We start from the raw sequence: 18,370 nt of genomic DNA, 5'->3' as shown, positions 1-18,370 counted from the left end.
TTGGCGGCGGGTGTTCTGATTTTGCCCACTGCTCCCTCTTTGTCTTTTGCTACGCTGTTGGCTCGGTCTCACCACTGCCTCTTCCTCCGAATTCTGAAAGTCAGTGGCACGACCTTCATTCCATGTGGGGTCTAGGACCTCATCGTCCCCTGCATCGTCTTCCACCCAGTCTTCCTCCCTGACCTCCTGTTCAGTCTGCACACTGCAGAAAGACGCAGCAGTTGGCACCTGTGTTTCGTCATCATCAGAGACGTGCTGAGGTGGTATTCCCATGTCCTCATCATCAGGAAACATAAGTGGTTGTGCGTTAGTGCGTTCTATCTCTTCCACCCCTGGGGAAGGGCTAGGTGGATGCCCTTGGGAAACCCTGGCAGCAGAGTCTTCAAACAGCATAAGAGACTGCTGCATAACTTGAGGCTCAGACAGTTTCCCTGATATGCATGGGGGTGATGTGACAGACTGATGGGCTTGGTTTTCATGCGCCATCTGTGCGCTTTCTGCAGAAGACTGGGTGGGAGATAATATGAACGTGCTGGATGCACTGTCGGCCACCCAATTGACTAATGCCTGTACCTGCTCAGGCCTTACCATCCTTAGAACGGCATTGGGCCCCACCAAATATCCCTGTAAATTCTGGCGGCTACTGGGACCTGAGGTAGTTGGTACACTAGGACGTGTGGCTGTGGCAGAACGGCCACGTCCTCTCCCAGCACCAGAGGGTCCACTAACACCACCACGACCATGTCCACGTCCGCGTCCCTTATTAGATGTTTTACTCATTGTTCCCATTCACCACAATTTTGAAAATGGCAAATTTGGGAATACTTTTTCAACCCAGAACAAAAACTGTGCTTTTACGGTCACTACAAATAATTTGACCTGCTAAAACAGTACAGATTTGGTTGAATATAAATGTGAGGCCTATTTTTTTCGCGCTGTGTGACAGATATACCTTTAATCACAGAATTAGACTTGTATCTGCACGGTAGCGTGTGTGTTAAGTTTTTCAGAATGACATTATCAGCACCTTGAATCTAAGATATCCTTTTTGGGATAGATTTAAAGTAGGCCTGATATAGCAGAAACTACTAATTTTGAGAATGGCAAATTTGGGAATAGTTTTTCAACCCAGAACAAAAACTGTGCTTTTACGGTCACTACAAATAATTTGACCAGCTAAAACAGTACAGATTTGGTTGAATAGAAATGTGAGGCCTATTTTTTATGCGCTGTGTGACAGATATACCTTTAATCACAGAATTAGACTTGTATCTGCACGGTAGCGTGTGTGTTAAGTTTTTCAGAATGACACTATCAGCACCTTGAATCTAAGATATCCTTTTTGGGATAGATTTAAAGTAGGCCTGATATAGCAGAAACTACTAATTTTGAGAATGGCAAATTTGGGAATAGTTTTTCAACCCAGAACAAAAACTGTGCTTTTACGGTCACTACAAATAATTTGACTAGCTAAAACAGTACAGATTTGGTTGAATAGAAATGTGAGGCCTATTTTTTACGCGCTGTGTGACAGATATACCTTTAATCACAGAATTAGACTTGTATCTGCACGGTAGCGTGTGTGTTAAGTTTTTCAGAATGACACTATCAGCACCTTGAATCTAAGATATCCTTTTTGGGATAGATTTAAAGTAGGCCTGATATAGCAGAAACTACTAATTTTGAGAATGGCAAATTTGGGAATAGTTTTTCAACCCAGAACAAAAACTGTGCTTTTACGGTCACTAAATATAACTTGACCAGCTAAAACTGTACTGATTTGGAGGAATAGAAATGTCAGGCCTATTTTTTACGCGCTGTGTGACAGATATACCTTTAATCACAGAATTAGACTTGTATCTGCACGGTAGCGTGTGTGTTAAGTTTTTCAGAATGACACTATTAGCACCTTGAATCTAAGATATCCTTTTTGGGATAGATTTAAAGTAGGCCTGATATAGCAGAAACTACTAATTTTGAGAATGGCAAATTTGGGAATAGTTTTTCAACCCAGAACAAAAACTGTGCTTTTACGGTCACTAAATATAACTTGACCAGCTAAAACTGTACTGATTTGAAGGAATAGAAATGTCAGGCCTATTTTTTATGCGCTGTGTGACAGATATACCTTTAATCACAGAATTAGACTTGTATCTGCACGGTAGCGTGTGTGTTAAGTTTTTCAGAATGACACTATCAGCACCTTCAATCTGAGATATCCTTTTTGGGATAGATTTAAAGTAGGCCTGATATAGCAGAAACTACTAATTTTGAGAATGGCAAATTTGGGAATAGTTTTTCAACCCAGAACAAAAACTGTGCTTTTACGGTCACTACAAATAACTTGACCAGCTAAAACAGTACTGATTTGGAGGAATATAAATGTCAGGTCTATTTTTTAGGCGCTGGGTGACAGGCTCAACTTGCCCCTGATGTAGTATATGGTCAAAAAATAACCACACTATTGATGGTTAAATGTACTTGGGTGACACAGGCTCAGCTTGCACCTGATGTAGTATATGGCCAAAAAATAACCACACTGTTGATGGTTAAATGCACTTGGGTGACACAGGCTCAGCCTGCACCTGATGTAGTATATGGCCAAAAAATAACCACACTGTTGATGGTTAAATGCACTTGGGTGACACAGGCTCAGCCTGCACCTGATGTAGTATATGGCCAAAAAATAACCACACTGTTGATGGTTAAATGCACTTCGGTGACACAGGCTCAGCCTGCAGCTGATGTAGGATATAGCAAAAAATAACCACACTATTGATGGTTAAATGCACTTGGTGGTAGCTTGTGCTGGCGCACCACAAGTCACAAAATGGCCGCCAATCACCCCAGAAAAAAGTGATATAAAAACGCTCTGGGCAGCCTAAAAAAAGTGAGCAATTTAATATTAGCACTTCAATGATCCACAGCTGGAGATCGATCACTGAATTAAGTCTTTTGGAGGAGTTAATCTGCCTAATCTCGCCCTAACGTCGCAGCATCAACCTCTCCCTATGCTTGAATCATCAGAGTGACGTGCAGCGCTACGTGACCCAAGCTTATATAGAGGCTGGGTCACATGCTGCACTGGCCAATCACAGCCATGCCAATAGTAGGCAAGGCTGTGATGGCCTCTTGGGGCAAGTAGTATGACGCTTGTTGATTGGCTGCTTTGCAGCCTTTCAAAAAGCGTCAAGAAAGCGCCGAACACCGAACCCGAACCCGGACTTTTACAAAAATGTTCGGGTTCGGGTCCGTGTCACGGACACCCCAAAATTCAGTACGAACCCGAACTATACAGTTCGGGTTCGCTCATCCCTATGTGTAACTGATCAGATCTGAGGGCCCCAATGAAAACAAATCATTTACTGCCCCGTGAGGTCAAAGACTATTACCAGGGACTCTGTATCCACATGGGCCCGGCACACCGCCATCTTTATAGTAGACCGTACCAGTATTTCATATACATATACATTAATTTGATGTAGTGAACATCAACTCTAGGCAGGAGCTCATGTAAACTGTCTGACAACAAACTGTCATCTATTGCCAACAGGGCTGGCTCTAAAGCCTGTATATGACCAGAGGTAGACAGACCATTGGCTATACGGGGAGAAATGCTGCTGTGCCAGTCATGTTATGATGTCATGAGGTGGCCATCCCCAAAGCTATGCATTCAGAGTCTGCGAGTGACTGCAGACTTATAAGTGAGTACCCAATGTGGCATCACTTGTACGGCTCCATATCCACCTATGTGGCATCACTTGTACCGCTCGTTATCCACCTTTGTTGCATCACTTGTACTGCTCCTTAACCACCTATGTAGCATCATTTTTACTTCTTCTTGTCCACCTGTGGCATCACTTGTACTGCTCCTTATCCACCTATGTGGCATCACTTGTACTGCTCCTTATCCACCTATGTGGCATCACTTGTACTGCTCCTTATCCACCTATGTGGCATCACTTGTACTGCTCCTTATCCACCTATGTGGCATCACTTTTACTGCTCCTTATCCACCTGTGTGGCATCACTTTTACTTTTTCTTGTCCACCTATGTGGATGGTGGTTTCTTCCTGTTTTGTGAGAGTGCACCCTTGGAACTCCATAGTGGTCTCCAAACAGCTCTGGATCTGGATCATTTGGATCACATTGGGCATTATATTTGGTTTGTTGGCTTTCCTGGTTTGGAATGTGGCCTTTGAGCAGTTCTGAACTAGGAGCAATATTAGTGTAGTGAACTACAGGCGAAGCATGGAAGATGTCATCTGTTGGTCCCTCTTCCCCTAAAAATGTGATCATCCATCATCAGTTGCTGTGCAGCAATATAAGGAAATAGGGGCAGTGGCCCGGATTCAATATTGATCCTGCATTGCAACTTCGTCTAGAATTGTTTCTCTTTTTAGAGCAAAAATTCACATCTAGTGGGTTTTTTTCCGGCCACACTTGGCATGGGCTTGAAGTTTGGCCCAAAAGTGAGTAGAGAGAGAGAGAGAACACTGTATGGAAATGGGACACCAGAATTGTAAATCCAGCCTTGTAGTATGTGTATGGAGCATTATGAATGCTCCATACACATGTGCTATGTGCTACCATAGGGCTGTATGTATATTATTCATTTATGATTATACATACAGCCCTATGGTAGTACATAGCACCCTACAAAAGACAATGTAGCAGTTTCCAGCTCTGTTCTCATGGTGCAGAGCTAAAAGTAGCCAACAACAAACACCAAAGACAAACAGCAGGTAAGCATTATGCATACAATGGGACATTGGCTTTAATATAAAAGGATAGAGAATAAATAATTCCACCGTTAAGTGCTATACTCTGGAAGGGAAGATTCTGCATGTTATATAATAGTGGACAGCGATTTTTGATTGACAGCTGCTTAAAAACTACAACTCCCAACATATTCAACAACTGGAAAGCCACAGGCTGCCAATGGCCCGTAGATAGACAGTCTGCAGATTATGTCCAAAAAAAATTAATCAGGAAATAATATACAAATATTTCTATCATGAACACAAATCAAGACACCAAAGGATATTCTTAAAATAAAGCAATATCCCACTATCAGGAAACGCAATGCACACAGCTAGATGTTTTTTTCCCCCCAACATATTGACTGCAATAGGAAACAACTATACAGAAATATTTATTTTAAAAAAAAACATGTTAAAGGGATTGTCCTATCTGGACATTTAAAGGGGTTTTCCGAGAGTTTAATTCGGATCATTCCGTGGCCTTCCCTCTTCTTTTCCTAGGCCAGTGACAACACAATTATCAGTCGCATGGCCTAGGCGCAACTCAGACCCATAAAAGTGAATGAGGCTGAGCGAGATACCAAGCACAGACGCTATGCAATGTACGGCGCTGTGCTTGGTGAGCTGCGAGAAAGCTGCGGCACTCTCAGGAGCACCGATGCTTTCTCAAACAGCTGATCAGCGGGGGTCCTGGGTATCTAATCAGATACTGATTACCTATCCAAAGAGTATTAAAATCTCGGAAATCCCTTTTAAGGCATATTGATAACATATGCCATAAATGTCAGGTAGGTGCGGGTCTCATGTCTGGGATCTACTCCTAAATCATGAATGGGGCCCCACCGTGAAGGTAGAGCACGGCTACTTCATTCACGGCAGGGACCCATTTTTGAGATGGGACCTGCACCTTTAGGACATTTACGGCATATCCTATCAATATGCCATAAATGTCTGAGAATGTGCAGCCGGGGGTATCTAACTTATGGGTGCCCCTGTTGTGACCAGTTTATAATAAGCCCCTTTGCGAGACATAAGTTGTTCATGATTCCCCTGTTCAACGACAGCGCCCTGTGACATTACAGCGATGATGTCAGAATTCTGAATGGTGGATAATCGATGAGCAATGGTGATGCAGGTACGGCCTTGTCTCGCTTCATCCAATGCTTCCTGCACAGTCTGGAAAATAAAGCAAGAAAGTCATGTAAAAAAAAATATAACACAGTGTTTTGTATAGTAATTGGTCCCGTGTTTCATTACAGTTCATACACACGCATATTCCATGGGTGCACAGACCATAATACCAGTCTTTAATACCAACCCATAAGCACTCTGTGCAAGCCATACTTCATAAGATGTGATCAGGGGAGTGCATAGAAATCACTGGGCCCCATAGAAGGAATTGAAATTGGGCCCCCATTCCCCTTTTATAGCCCCTCCCACTACCCATTCCAGGCCTCTCTCTTTGTTCCATGAACTATTCTTGCTGCTGCATTTTATACTGTATGACATCAGGGCCGGATTGGGATTACAAAACAGTTCTGGCACACAAAAGAGGTACAATAGATGCAGTGTGTACAGATGTATAATGTATACAGCAGTGTACTGATATGTGAGGTACGAGGTATAATAGATGCAGTGTGTACAGGTATATAGTATATACAGTAGTGTACTGATATGTGAGGTACGAGGTATAATAGATGCAGTGTGTACAGGTACAGGGAGTGCAGAATTATTAGGCAAGTTGTATTTTTGAGGATTAATTTTATTATTGAACAACAACCATGTTCTCAATGAACCCAAAAAAACTCATTAATATCAAAGCTGAATATTTTTGGAAGTAGTTTTTAGTTTGTTTTTAGTTTTAGCTATTTTAGGGGGATATCTGTGTGTGCAGGTGACTATTACTGTGCATAATTATTAGGCAACTTAACAAAAAACAAATATATACCCATTTCAATTATTTATTTTTACCAGTGAAACCAATATAACATCTCAACATTCACAAATATACATTTCTGACATTCAAAAACAAAACAAAAACAAATCAGTGACCAATATAGCCACCTTTCTTTGCAAGGACACTCAAAAGCCTGCCATCCATGGATTCTGTCAGTGTTTTGATCTGTTCACCATCAACATTGCGTGCAGCAGCAACCACAGCCTCCCAGACACTGTTCAGAGAGGTGTACTGTTTTCCCTCCTTGTAAATCTCACATTTGATGATGGACCACAGGTTCTCAATGGGGTTCAGATCAGGTGAACAAGAAGGCCATGTCATTAGATTTTCTTCTTTTATACCCTTTCTTGCCATCCACACTGTGGAGTACTTGGACGCGTGTGATGGAGCATTGTCCTGCATGAAAATCATGTTTTTCTTGAAGGATGCAGACTTCTTCCTGTACCACTGCTTGAAGAAGGTGTCTTCCAGAAACTGGCAGTAGGACTGGGAGTTGAGCTTGACTCCATCCTCAACCCGAAAAGGCCCCACAAGCTCATCTTTGATGATACCAGCCCAAACCAGTACTCCACCTCCACCTTGCTGGCGTCTGAGTCGGACTGGAGCTCTCTGCCCTTTACCAATCCAGCCACGGGCCCATCCATCTGGCCCATCAAGACTCACTCTCATTTCATCAGTCCATAAAACCTTAGAAAAATCAGTCTTGAGATATTTCTTGGCCCAGTCTTGACGTTTCAGCTTGTGTGTCTTGTTCAGTGGTGGTCGTCTTTCCGCCTTTCTTACCTTGGCCATGTCTCTGAGTATTGCACACCTTGTGCTTTTGGGCACTCCAGTGATGTTGCAGCTCTGAAATATGGCCAAACTGGTGGCAAGCGGCATCTTGGCAGCTGCACGCTTGACTTTTCTCAGTTCATGGGCAGTTATTTTGCGCCTTGGTTTTTCCACACGCTTCTTGCGACCCTGTTGACTATTTTGAATGAAACGCTTGATTGTTCGATGATCACGCTTCAGAAGCTTTGCAATTTTAAGAGTGCTGCATCCCTCTGCAAGATACAGTGGGATGCGAAAGTTTGGGCAACCTTGTTAATTGTCCTGATTTTCCTGTATAAATCGTTGGTTGTTACAATAAAAAATGTCAGTTAAATATATCATATAGGAGACACACACAGTGATATTTGAGAAGTGAAATGAAGTTTATTGGATTTACAGAAAGTGTGCTATAATTGTTTAAACAAAATTAGGCAGGTGCATAAATTTGGGCACTGTTGTCATTTTATTGATTCCAAAACCTTTAGAACTAATTATTGAAACTCAAATTGGCTTGGTAAGCTCAGTGACCCCTGACCTACATACACTGGTGAATCCAATTATGAGAAAGAGTATTTAAGGGGGTCAATTGTAAGTTTCCTTCCTCTTTAAATTTTCTCTGAAGAGTAGCAACATGGGGGTCTCAAAACAACTCTCAAATGACCTGAAGACAAAGATTGTTCACCATCATGGTTTAGGGGAAGGATACAGAAAGCTGTCTCAGAGATTTCAGCTGTCTGTTTCTACAGTTAGGAACATATTGAGGAAATGGAAGACCACAGGCTCAGTTCAAGTTAAGGCTCGAAGTGGCAGACCAAGAAAAATCTCGGATAGACAGAAGCGACGAATGGTGAGAACAGTCAGAGTCAACCCACAGACCAGCACCAAAGACCTACAACATCATCTTGCTGCAGATGGAGTCACTGTGCATCGTTCAACCATTCGGCGCACTTTACACAAGGAGATGCTGTATGCGAGAGTGATACAGAGGAAGCCTTTTCTCTGCCCACAGCACAAAAAGTGCCGCTTGAGGTGGGCTAAAGCACATTTGGACAAGCCAGCTTCATTTTGGAATAAGGTGCTGTGGACTGATGAAACTAAAATTTAGTTATTTGGCCATAACAAGGGGCGTTATGCATGGAGGAAAAAGAACACAGCAAGAAAAACACCTGCTACCTACAGTAAAATATGGTGGTGGTTCCATCATGCTGTGGGGCTGTGTGGCCAGTGCAGGGACTGGGAATCTTGTCAAAGTTGAGGGACGCATGGATTCCACTCAGTATCAGCAGATTCTGGAGACCAATGTCCAGGAATCAGTGACAAAGCTGAAGCTGCGCCGGGGCTGGATCTTTCAACAAGACAACGACCCTAAACACTGCTCAAAATCCACTAAGGTATGTATGCAGAGGAACAAGTACAACGTTCTGGAATGGCCATCTCAGTCCCCAGACCTGAATATAATTGAAAATCTGTGGTGTGACTTAAAGAGAGCTGTCCATGCTCGGAAGCCATCAAACCTGAATGAACTAAAGATGTTTTGTAAAGAGGAATGGTCCAAAATACCTTCAACCAGAATCCAGACTCTCATTGGAACCTACAGGAAGCGTTTAGAGGCTGTAATTTCTGCAAAAGGAGGATCTACTAAATATTGATTTTATTTCTTTTTTGTGGTGCCCAAATTTATGCACCTGCCAAATTTTGTTTAAACAATTATAGCACACTTTCTGTAAATCCAACAAACTTCATTTCATTTCATAAATATCACTGTGTGTGTCTCCTATATGATATATTTAACTGACATTTTTTATTGTAACAACCAACGATTTATACAGGAAAATCAGGACGATTAACAAGGTTGCCCAAACTTTCGCATCCCACTGTATCTCACTATTTTTGACTTTTCTGAGCCTGTCAAGTCCTTCTTTTGACCCATTTTGCCAAAGGAAAGGAAGTTGCCTAATAATTATGCACACCTGATATAGGGTGTTGATGTCATTAGACCACACCCCTTCTCATTACAGAGATGCACATCACCTAATATGCTTAATTGGTAGTAGGCTTTCGAGCCTATACAGCTTGGAGTAAGACAACATGCATAAAGAGGATGATGTGGTCAAAATACTCATTTGCCTAATAATTCTGCACGCAGTGTATATTGTAAATACAGCCAGTGCCGTTTCTAGGGGCGGGCGGGACGGGCGGCCGCCCGGGGCGCTGTCAGAAGGGGGGCGCCAGCAGGGGCGCCCTCTTGTCGTTTCTCTGCCGTGCGCCCTGCCTCCCTCCCTCTGACATCTCGCCTGACCTGCGCCCGAGTGCCGGCCCGAGTCCTCTCACTCTTCAGACAGTGCGGGTGGCACTTACTGACGTCACGCGCCTGCTCCTCCCACTAGGCGGCGCAGGCGCGTGACGTACAGTGAGTGAGTGAGCGCCGCACTGCCTGCCTGTTACCGCCCGCCCTGAGCCCCTGAGCAGTGCTGATGCCTGCTGTGAGGTGAGTGATGGTCTGGGGGGGGGCATTAATTACAATGGGGGGGGCATTAACTACAATGGGGGGACATTAATTACAATGGGGGGGGCATTAATTACAATGGGGGGGCCACTGTGGGAGACATGAAAATGGGGGCCACTGTCACTGTGGGGGCCATTAAGTTTAATAAGGATCACTATGGACATTATTTAGAATGGAGGCTGCTGTGGGTGACATTATAACTGTATAATGTCTGATAGGCCTGGTCCTGAGCTGAGTTATATTGCCCTGCCCATGCCCTGTATAATAATGTACCCATCCCTGATACCCCTTAGTTATATTACTCCGCTGGGGTAATATAGCTAAGGGGTATCAGGGTACATTATTATACAGGACAGGGTAATATAACTCAGGACTAGGCCTATCAGACATTATACAGTTATAATGACACCCACAGCAGCCTCCATTCTAAATAATGTCCATAGTGATCCTTATTAAAAATAATGTCCCCCCACAGGCAGGCAGTGCGGGCGGCGGCGCTCACTCACTGTACGTCACGCGCCGCGTGACGTACAGTAGTGAGGTGAGCACCGCCGCCCGCACTGCCTGCCTGTTACCGCCCGGAGCAGTGCTGAGAAAGAAGCCTGCTGTGAGTGAGAGCCTGAGACTGTGGGACAGTGGGTCACTGGGTGCGTCACTGTGACCGTCCGTGCAATGTGGTGACACATTTTTTACAATGGGGAGACACTTATTTCATCGAGCAGTTTTGAGGGAAGGGGGGGAGTTTTTTTGATACTCGCCCTGAGAGAAATTTTACCTAGAAACTGCACTGAATACAGCAGTGTACTGACGTGAGGTATGAGGTATAAATTACAGGTCGTACCTCACATATCAGTAAACTGCTGGATATACTATATATCTGTACACACTGCATCTATTATACCTCGTACCTCACATATCAGTACACTGCTGTATATACTATGTATCTGTACACACTGCATCTATTATACCTCGTACCTCACATATCAGTACACTGCTGTATATACTATGTATCTGTACACACTGCATCTATTATACCTCATACCTCACATATCAGTACACTGCTGGATATACTATATATCTATACACACTGCATATATTATACCTCGTACCTTACATATGAGTACACTGCTGGATATACTATATATCTGTACACACTGCATCTATTATACCTCATACCTCACATATCAGTACACTGCTGGATATACTATTTATCTGTACACACTGCATCTATTATACCTCATACCTCACATATCAGTACACTGCTGGATATACTATATATCTATACACACTGCATATATTATACCTCGTACCTTACATATGAGTACACTGCTGAATATACTATATATCTGTACATATTGCAGCTATAATACTGTGTAATATATGCGGTGTGTGTATATATGTATATATATATATATATATATACACAGAACAGTGTATTGATGTGAGACATATAAGGTATAATACTGTGGATGCAGTGTTTATAGAAATATGTGGTCCGTTATACATTATAGTCACTGTGTGTGTGAGGTACATGAGGTAGTGGTCACTGTAACTGTCTGAAGTTTTATACATGAGTGAGCAATGAGTAAAACAGGGCATGGGGGGAGGAGAGGGTAAATGATGAGAAGTGGAGGACCTCCTCTTACCACTCCATTCCAGTCTGTATGGATCAATGCAGAGCTGATTGTGAACTTCTAATAATTGCTGTTTGTGTTTGAAGGACCTGAGATGATGTCATCACAGGTCCTGGCAGATGTACCTTTCAAACCTAGGAACTATACCATTTTTGGTGCAGTTCCTTTGCTAGATCCTGCAGGATCTGTGATGTTGAAGATGATGTCATCACAGGTCCTGGCAGATGCACTGTTCTAACCTGGGAACTACACTTTACACTGTGCAGTTCCCTTACAGGACCTGTGATGACATCATCAAAGGTCCTTTAGCTTTAGAAAGATAGACAGGAGCAATTAGGGGGCGGGGCCTCTCCTTCACTGCGGGCCCCTCTTCCTCACGGGCCCCATAGCAGCTGCATGGTCTGCTTATATGGTAGGTACGCCACTGCATTTGATGCAATAGACCAGAAATGGCGACCTGGGGTGAAATGACTGAAAATAGACTTTTCAAGAAGTTGAAAATTAAAGCGGCTCTGTCGCCAGGATCAACCCTATTAAACCAGGCATACTTCATGCTGATTAAAACTATACCTTTTTTTTGTCTGTATGCTACACAGCTGCAGAGAAATCTTAATATGCAAATGAGAAGTTCGAGCACCAGAGGGTGGGGCTGAATCCTTGGAGAACTATTTTGTAACACCCCCTGTGCTCTGCACACTCCCCGCTCCGCTTTATTGATAAGCCTAGACATGCTGAGGTCAGAGCTGTGTCCTAGCATCTACATATATACTCTATGTAGCAGGGGTGTGCCTATAGAGGGTGCAGTGGGATCATTTGCTACCGGGCCCAGGAGCCTGAGGGGGCCCAAATACCCTTGTGTCACATAACAAGACACCAGTATTATAGAAAGTGCATGCTGCTTAAGTTATACCTGTGGCTGGAGGGAAGGAGTTAGGTCAAGAATTTGGCATGGGGGGGGGTGCCGTTTCAATATTTGCCTCAAGCAGCACGAAGGCTATGTGCTTCCCTGCCCCTGGCCCCAAAGCACTGAGGGAAGGGGGGCCCAAGCTGAACTCTTGCACCAGGGTCCATGAGCCTTTAGCTATGCCCCTGCTATGTACTATAGTTTCTATAGTAGAGCACAAAATACCGTCCCCTATGAACCATATACCAGAGTGTAGCCCAATATATTGCCCCAAAAGCTTTCCCTCTTTGGTGGCCATCAATAGTTGCCATTTTCTTTTCTTCTCCAGTTGTCTATGACTGAGATATGTAGCAGGGGGCTTAGGAGATGAGGTGCAGAAGTTGAATTCAGAAGGGTATGTGTGATCACTGGCCAGGTACATGAATACCTGATTCTCACAGCTTTAATTACCGCTGAGAGAGCATCATGTACCCGGCCAGCGGCAGAGAGAAGGGTTTGGGTGGCCCCCTGAGCATCGGCCCACCGGGAAATTTCCCTGTAAGGTCTATGGCCAATCCGTCCATTGTATCTTTATAATCATATATTGTGTTTGTGAATAAAGTAGTAATATGGTTTATAGTATATGGTTTAATAGGATTGATCCTGGTAACAGAGCCACTTTAAAGGGGTTGTCCACTCCCTGTATACTGATGGCTTATCCTCAGAATACCCCATAAATATGTGATCTGCAGAGTCCAACCCCCTGCACCCCTGTCGATCAGCTGTTTCAGGGTAGCTCTCTGTACTGTGGGGTTGTGGGGTGTTGGAATCCGTTGATTAGATACTGATGGCCTATCTTGAGGATAGGCCATCAACATAACAGGAGTGGACAACCCCTTTAATTCTGTAATCATCCTTTGGGTGAGAAGTCAAACAATGCGCAGGTAATTATTAGAAAGCAACGCTCACACGAGTGCTGCTATCTCTTCAAACAGCTGATCGTTGGGGGTGTCAGGAGTAGGACCCCACCAATCTGATATTAAAGACTTATCCTGAGGATAGGTTATCAATATTTACCCACTGCACAATACCTTTACATTCATAGCGTCAGCATCATAAATATGCACCACATGTCGCCAATTGGTTAAAACCTTAGAAGGGATAATATCCAATAACGACTGGGAGTCTAAAATAGTATAGTGCTCTTAATTAAAGTAAAGAGCATATTCAGGATCACAAACCTTTTCACTTTCAGTGTCTAGGGCTGATGTGGCTTCATCCAAAAGCAAAATTTTCGGATCTCTGACTATCGCCCTGGCTATAGCGATACGCTGTTTCTGTCCCCGGGATAGCTGAGATCCTCCTATCCCAACATTTGTTTCATATTTCTAAAGAAAAGAAAGACAAATACAAATTTTCAAATTGGAGAGGGGGGAAATTTTATAATTTCACTGCGCTAGCTTTGTGGCTTAAAAAAGTCGAGCCGCAAGCTGTCGTAGAGTTCGTTCTGGTGCGCTATCTGCCAGACAATGCACCTAATATATGATAAGGTCTGCTCTGCACCTCATCATAAATTAGGCGCATGGTCCAGCAGCGCCAAATTTTGATAAATCTACCCCAAAGAGTCTTACCCTTGTGATTTCATCAAGAAAGGATTAGTTACCAATGTTAATTCAAAATGGCTGACTCCTCCATGAATATGAAAATAAACATAAATTTACGTTTACGTAAATAAACTGCAGAAACAACCATCTGGTTAGTTATGGGGTTTATAATAGAATAACAGAGAAATCTAATTTGTCCTTTATATGTTTTACCAAAGAGAAGTCCTTGACCAAGAATTTGCTGATGGTAGAATCTAAGGTTAACTACTATATTTCATTGTAATTTTATCAAAGATACAACATGCTATGTTTTCCCTAAAACTCATAATCATGGATTTCTGAATAAAAAGTAGTGTACTAGGCAATAGATATAAAGCAATAAATGAAACTTTTAATTGTGTAGCCTTCATTAGGCTTCATCCAGATGGGCGTATTGCACCCATGTTCGACTGTCCACATGCCAACTGTCAGCATCAGAGGGATCTACTGTGGGGTGTCTGTGATACATCCATGAATGGCTAGTTATGAATAATTATGAATATTTATACGGTATCCACCCCTCTCCATCCCTCTTTATATGAGTGTAGAATACATGATGGTGCTGAGAAAGGAGAATAGTAATAACAACTCACATTAGGCAGAGACATTACAAATTCATGTAAATGCGCCTTCTTTGCAGCCTCCATCACATCATCCATTGAGACATCTCGAGAGTTATCGCCATACTTGATATTGTCTGCAACACTTCCTTCAAATAATATAGGTTCCTGAGACACAATGCCAATCTTGCTCCTCAAAAATGATATGTTTACATTGGAAGTTGCATGTCCATCCACAAGCTGTATGTAGTATAACATATAAAGTGTTAGTGCAACGTCCCACTACGTGTGTGTGGGCACTGCTTAAAATCACTTTTTTATATTATTACAAGCATTTGGTTGTTATGTGTAACTTCGCATTTGTGTGACTGCAAAATCCCTGTTAACAGGCCTATTAGGTGCAATTTATACATCCCACCACTAGATGGGGATGAAGTGCAGGTCCTATATATATTCAGGTCAGGCCTAGTGAGACAGATTAGTTAAAGGGAACCTGTCATGTGGATATTTGATTATAATCTAACTAATTATATACAATCATTAACTACAAAAAAAAGTGCCTTAGATGTATTCACTTACTGGTGTGACAGATGGTTACCTCATAATATACACACAAAGATGCCGCATGCCGTATGCTAATGAGCTGATTTGAGTCCGGCGTGATGTCATTGAGTCCAGCGTATATTTAATTCAGAGCTATAGCCACTCCCCTGCCCACCTGCTGCTGGTTCATATGGAAACAAACTGTCATTCAGCAGCAGGTGGGCGGGGAGAGTAAGGAGCTCATGAATATTCATGACTCATCATTATCAGCTGGAGCTTTTCAATACAAGATTGACTGGGTCAATTAAAGAACGTGACCCAGCTTTGTGCTAAGAGAATCAATCCCTTAATTATGTTGCCCTTAGTTAGGACACCATAAAACTGGTGACAGGTTCCCCTTAAGGCAGATCAGATTAACGAGGATGTAGTCAGCAGAGAGCAGATCTGAGGTAGTCAGATCAACTTAGTGGGAAAGATAGAGTGAAGACTTCGCAACACAGATTAGTGAGTGGAGCCAACTTCGCTAGAAGGTGTTTACTCAGATTTTTAGGCGCAGAAGAGCGTTTTCCTTCTGTAGCTGGACTATAGACTTGCATCCCCGACCAGTAGGAGAAGAGTTTGCCTCTCTGGATAAGAAACAAGCATTCCTAGGAATTCATCGGTGATAAGAGCCATTATATAGGGCCACAGACACCTTTGCATGGTGGAGGTTTATAGCTTCAGGCAGCCACACCAACCTTCTGAGGGACAGTTGAGTTTTCCTGTCTCCACATCCTTAGCTTGTAGGGAAAGTCAAGGAATAGGATCCAAGGCATCTAAAGGAACCAGGTACACCTAACCCACTGCTCCAAAACCAACCAAGCACCTGGCAAGCCCTAAACAGTGGATTTGCAGTATCGTCTCTGTACCCTCTAAAGACTGCATAATTGTACCACAGCAACTGAAAATCCACTGAAGTAAAAGTTGTGAGTTGCATCTTACCACTGTCTACCTCATTATTACTACCTATGGTTGTACCACCATTAACGGTACTGGCGTCACAACAAATTTCATCAAAGGACTCAGCCGCAACAAGCACCCTAAGCACCCCTAACATCAAGGGCACCTCAACCACCATCTTGGCTGATGCTTCCTACCACAGAGCGTGCCCCGGAGGATTTCGTGCTGTCCACCTCAACACTGTGCTGCCGGCCCAGGGAGGCTTTCTGCTAACCGTGAGTAAACTGATGAACTGTGTGTTATTGTCACGACCCTTGGTTAAGTCGTGACTCCTTGTCTACACGTGCGGTTGCCGTTGGCAACGGTGTTTAAAGGGAAAACAATATAACAAATAACGATGGCTCACACAGACATAATCACAACAGCCCAGGAGCAGAGCTCCACACCAAGCTGACAACAAAATACAAACTGACCTCAGGCTCCACCACGCCAACATATAAGGAGGCCTGAGGTCACACCCACCACACCTACCAAACACACCTTAACCCCGTGCACACCAAAGCAGGGAAAACACCATAAAAAATACACGTTGCCGGAGGCAACAACATGCAAGGCAACCATGTCACGGCACACACCACAAAGGCCGTGACACTGCCCCCGCATGCAGACACAGAAACACATTGCCACAGGCAACAGCAAGCGTGGCCAAGTGTCACAGTGCACACCAAAGGCCGTGACAGTTATACCATTTGACCCCTCATCGGTCTACCGTGAACCCCTGCGACTGGCTGGCTGCATTAGCAGGGCTGGACAGAGATGGCAGAGCATAGACATAGGAAAGATAAAAATAAGGTATTTTTTTGTTTACTCTTGAAACCACATCAGAAAGAAGAACCAGGTCTCCCATGTCATTTTTAGGGTTCAGGTTTATTTTTCATCATTTTATAATTTTCCTAGTACCCGCAGACACCACAACCCTATGTAGAGTATCATCACCCATTAAATTAGGGATGGAACCAAAATGTTATGGGCCATTGCTCTTCAACAGTCCCATAGTAGGTATATATGGTAGGCTGGATCTATGGTAAGTAGACCTTTGGTGCTAAGTAAAATGCAGTATTCCGATCGAGAGATGTTGGATATCTAATAATCTAGTAATAAGGGTAGAGCCTGAAGGACACAAAAGGTTTTCGGAGTATGTGAGGAACTGTCATGGGGTTATTAGCTCTATTTTGAGCAATCCTTTTTCATATAACAGGTAGTAGAGTAGGTTCTCCACTCAAGATCCCCACCTGTAAACGAGAAAGAAGAGCCTCTGCAATCAATATCTTTAAGTCTGGAGGATCCAGTAGGTAGGTGTGTTACACAGACAAGCTATTTATTTCAGGAGGTGAAATTCGCTTAGTATAGAGGGGGTGTTTGAGGGAATAAACAGAGTTTTCCTAAAATGAAGCTTGTGCCAACAAAATACGTGAGCTTCTGTATGATATAGTCATAAGACATAATGTACTTACTACTTTTCCTTGATCTGGATCATAGAATCTCTCTAATAACTGGACACTGGTACTTTTTCCACAACCGCTGCTGCCCACAAATGCAAGAGTCTGACCAGACTTTACTTGAACTGAAAGACCTTGCAGCACCATGGTCACCGGACGGCTGGGATAAGTGAATTTGCAGTTCACAAACTGAATGTCTCCTTTGAAATTGTCCTGTGAAGTGATAAAGAAGGTGCAAGTGAGAATAACCAAGGCAATTTCAGTCCAACATATTCTAGTACACTAATATGTAAGTCACTCTAGAAGTGCCGCAAGCCCCTGGGGAACTGCAGTGAAGGATGGGAGTGGTATTGGCTCTTGCTGCAAAAGGAGGAGGGTGCACCTCACCAATCTACATACATTATATCATTCATAAATCATCTTCAATACCAGGAGACTTCAGAGGGTTGTACGTAAATTTTCGGGGCAACTGGGGCACTTTTCATTAGGATCAAATTTGATCTAATGTGACCAAAAACAAATGTTGGGAATTTTGCTCAACTCTAAAATACAGTACAAGGGTGTAGAAATTATTTAATAAAATTTTCATAAAGGACCAATACATAATTTTCTGACATACGGATGTAGCAGAGT

General features: G+C 43.2%; 1 protein-coding gene across 1 annotated transcript in view; it reads right to left on the bottom strand.

The window, feature by feature from the left end:
* Window positions 1–5,720: 5,720 nt before the first annotated feature.
* The window catches only part of ABCB11 (ATP binding cassette subfamily B member 11), an 87,215-nt gene continuing 74,565 nt past the window's right edge, over window positions 5,721–18,370 (bottom strand). Inside the window, exons 25-28 of the mRNA XM_040439518.1 lie at window positions 17,753–17,950; window positions 14,790–14,996; window positions 13,795–13,941; window positions 5,721–5,939 (exon numbers count right to left, since the gene is read on the bottom strand). Coding sequence (XP_040295452.1) covers window positions 5,739–5,939; window positions 13,795–13,941; window positions 14,790–14,996; window positions 17,753–17,950 — 753 coding nt within the window. The 3' untranslated portion in view covers window positions 5,721–5,738. The remainder of the gene's footprint in view (window positions 5,940–13,794; window positions 13,942–14,789; window positions 14,997–17,752; window positions 17,951–18,370) is intronic.

The sequence above is a fragment of the Bufo bufo genome, chromosome 7 (genome assembly GCF_905171765.1).
Source record: "Bufo bufo chromosome 7, aBufBuf1.1, whole genome shotgun sequence".
Lineage (NCBI taxonomy): Eukaryota > Metazoa > Chordata > Amphibia > Anura > Bufonidae > Bufo > Bufo bufo.
Note: the sequence above shows the minus strand (reverse complement) of the source record. Positions and strands in the feature narration are given on the sequence as shown.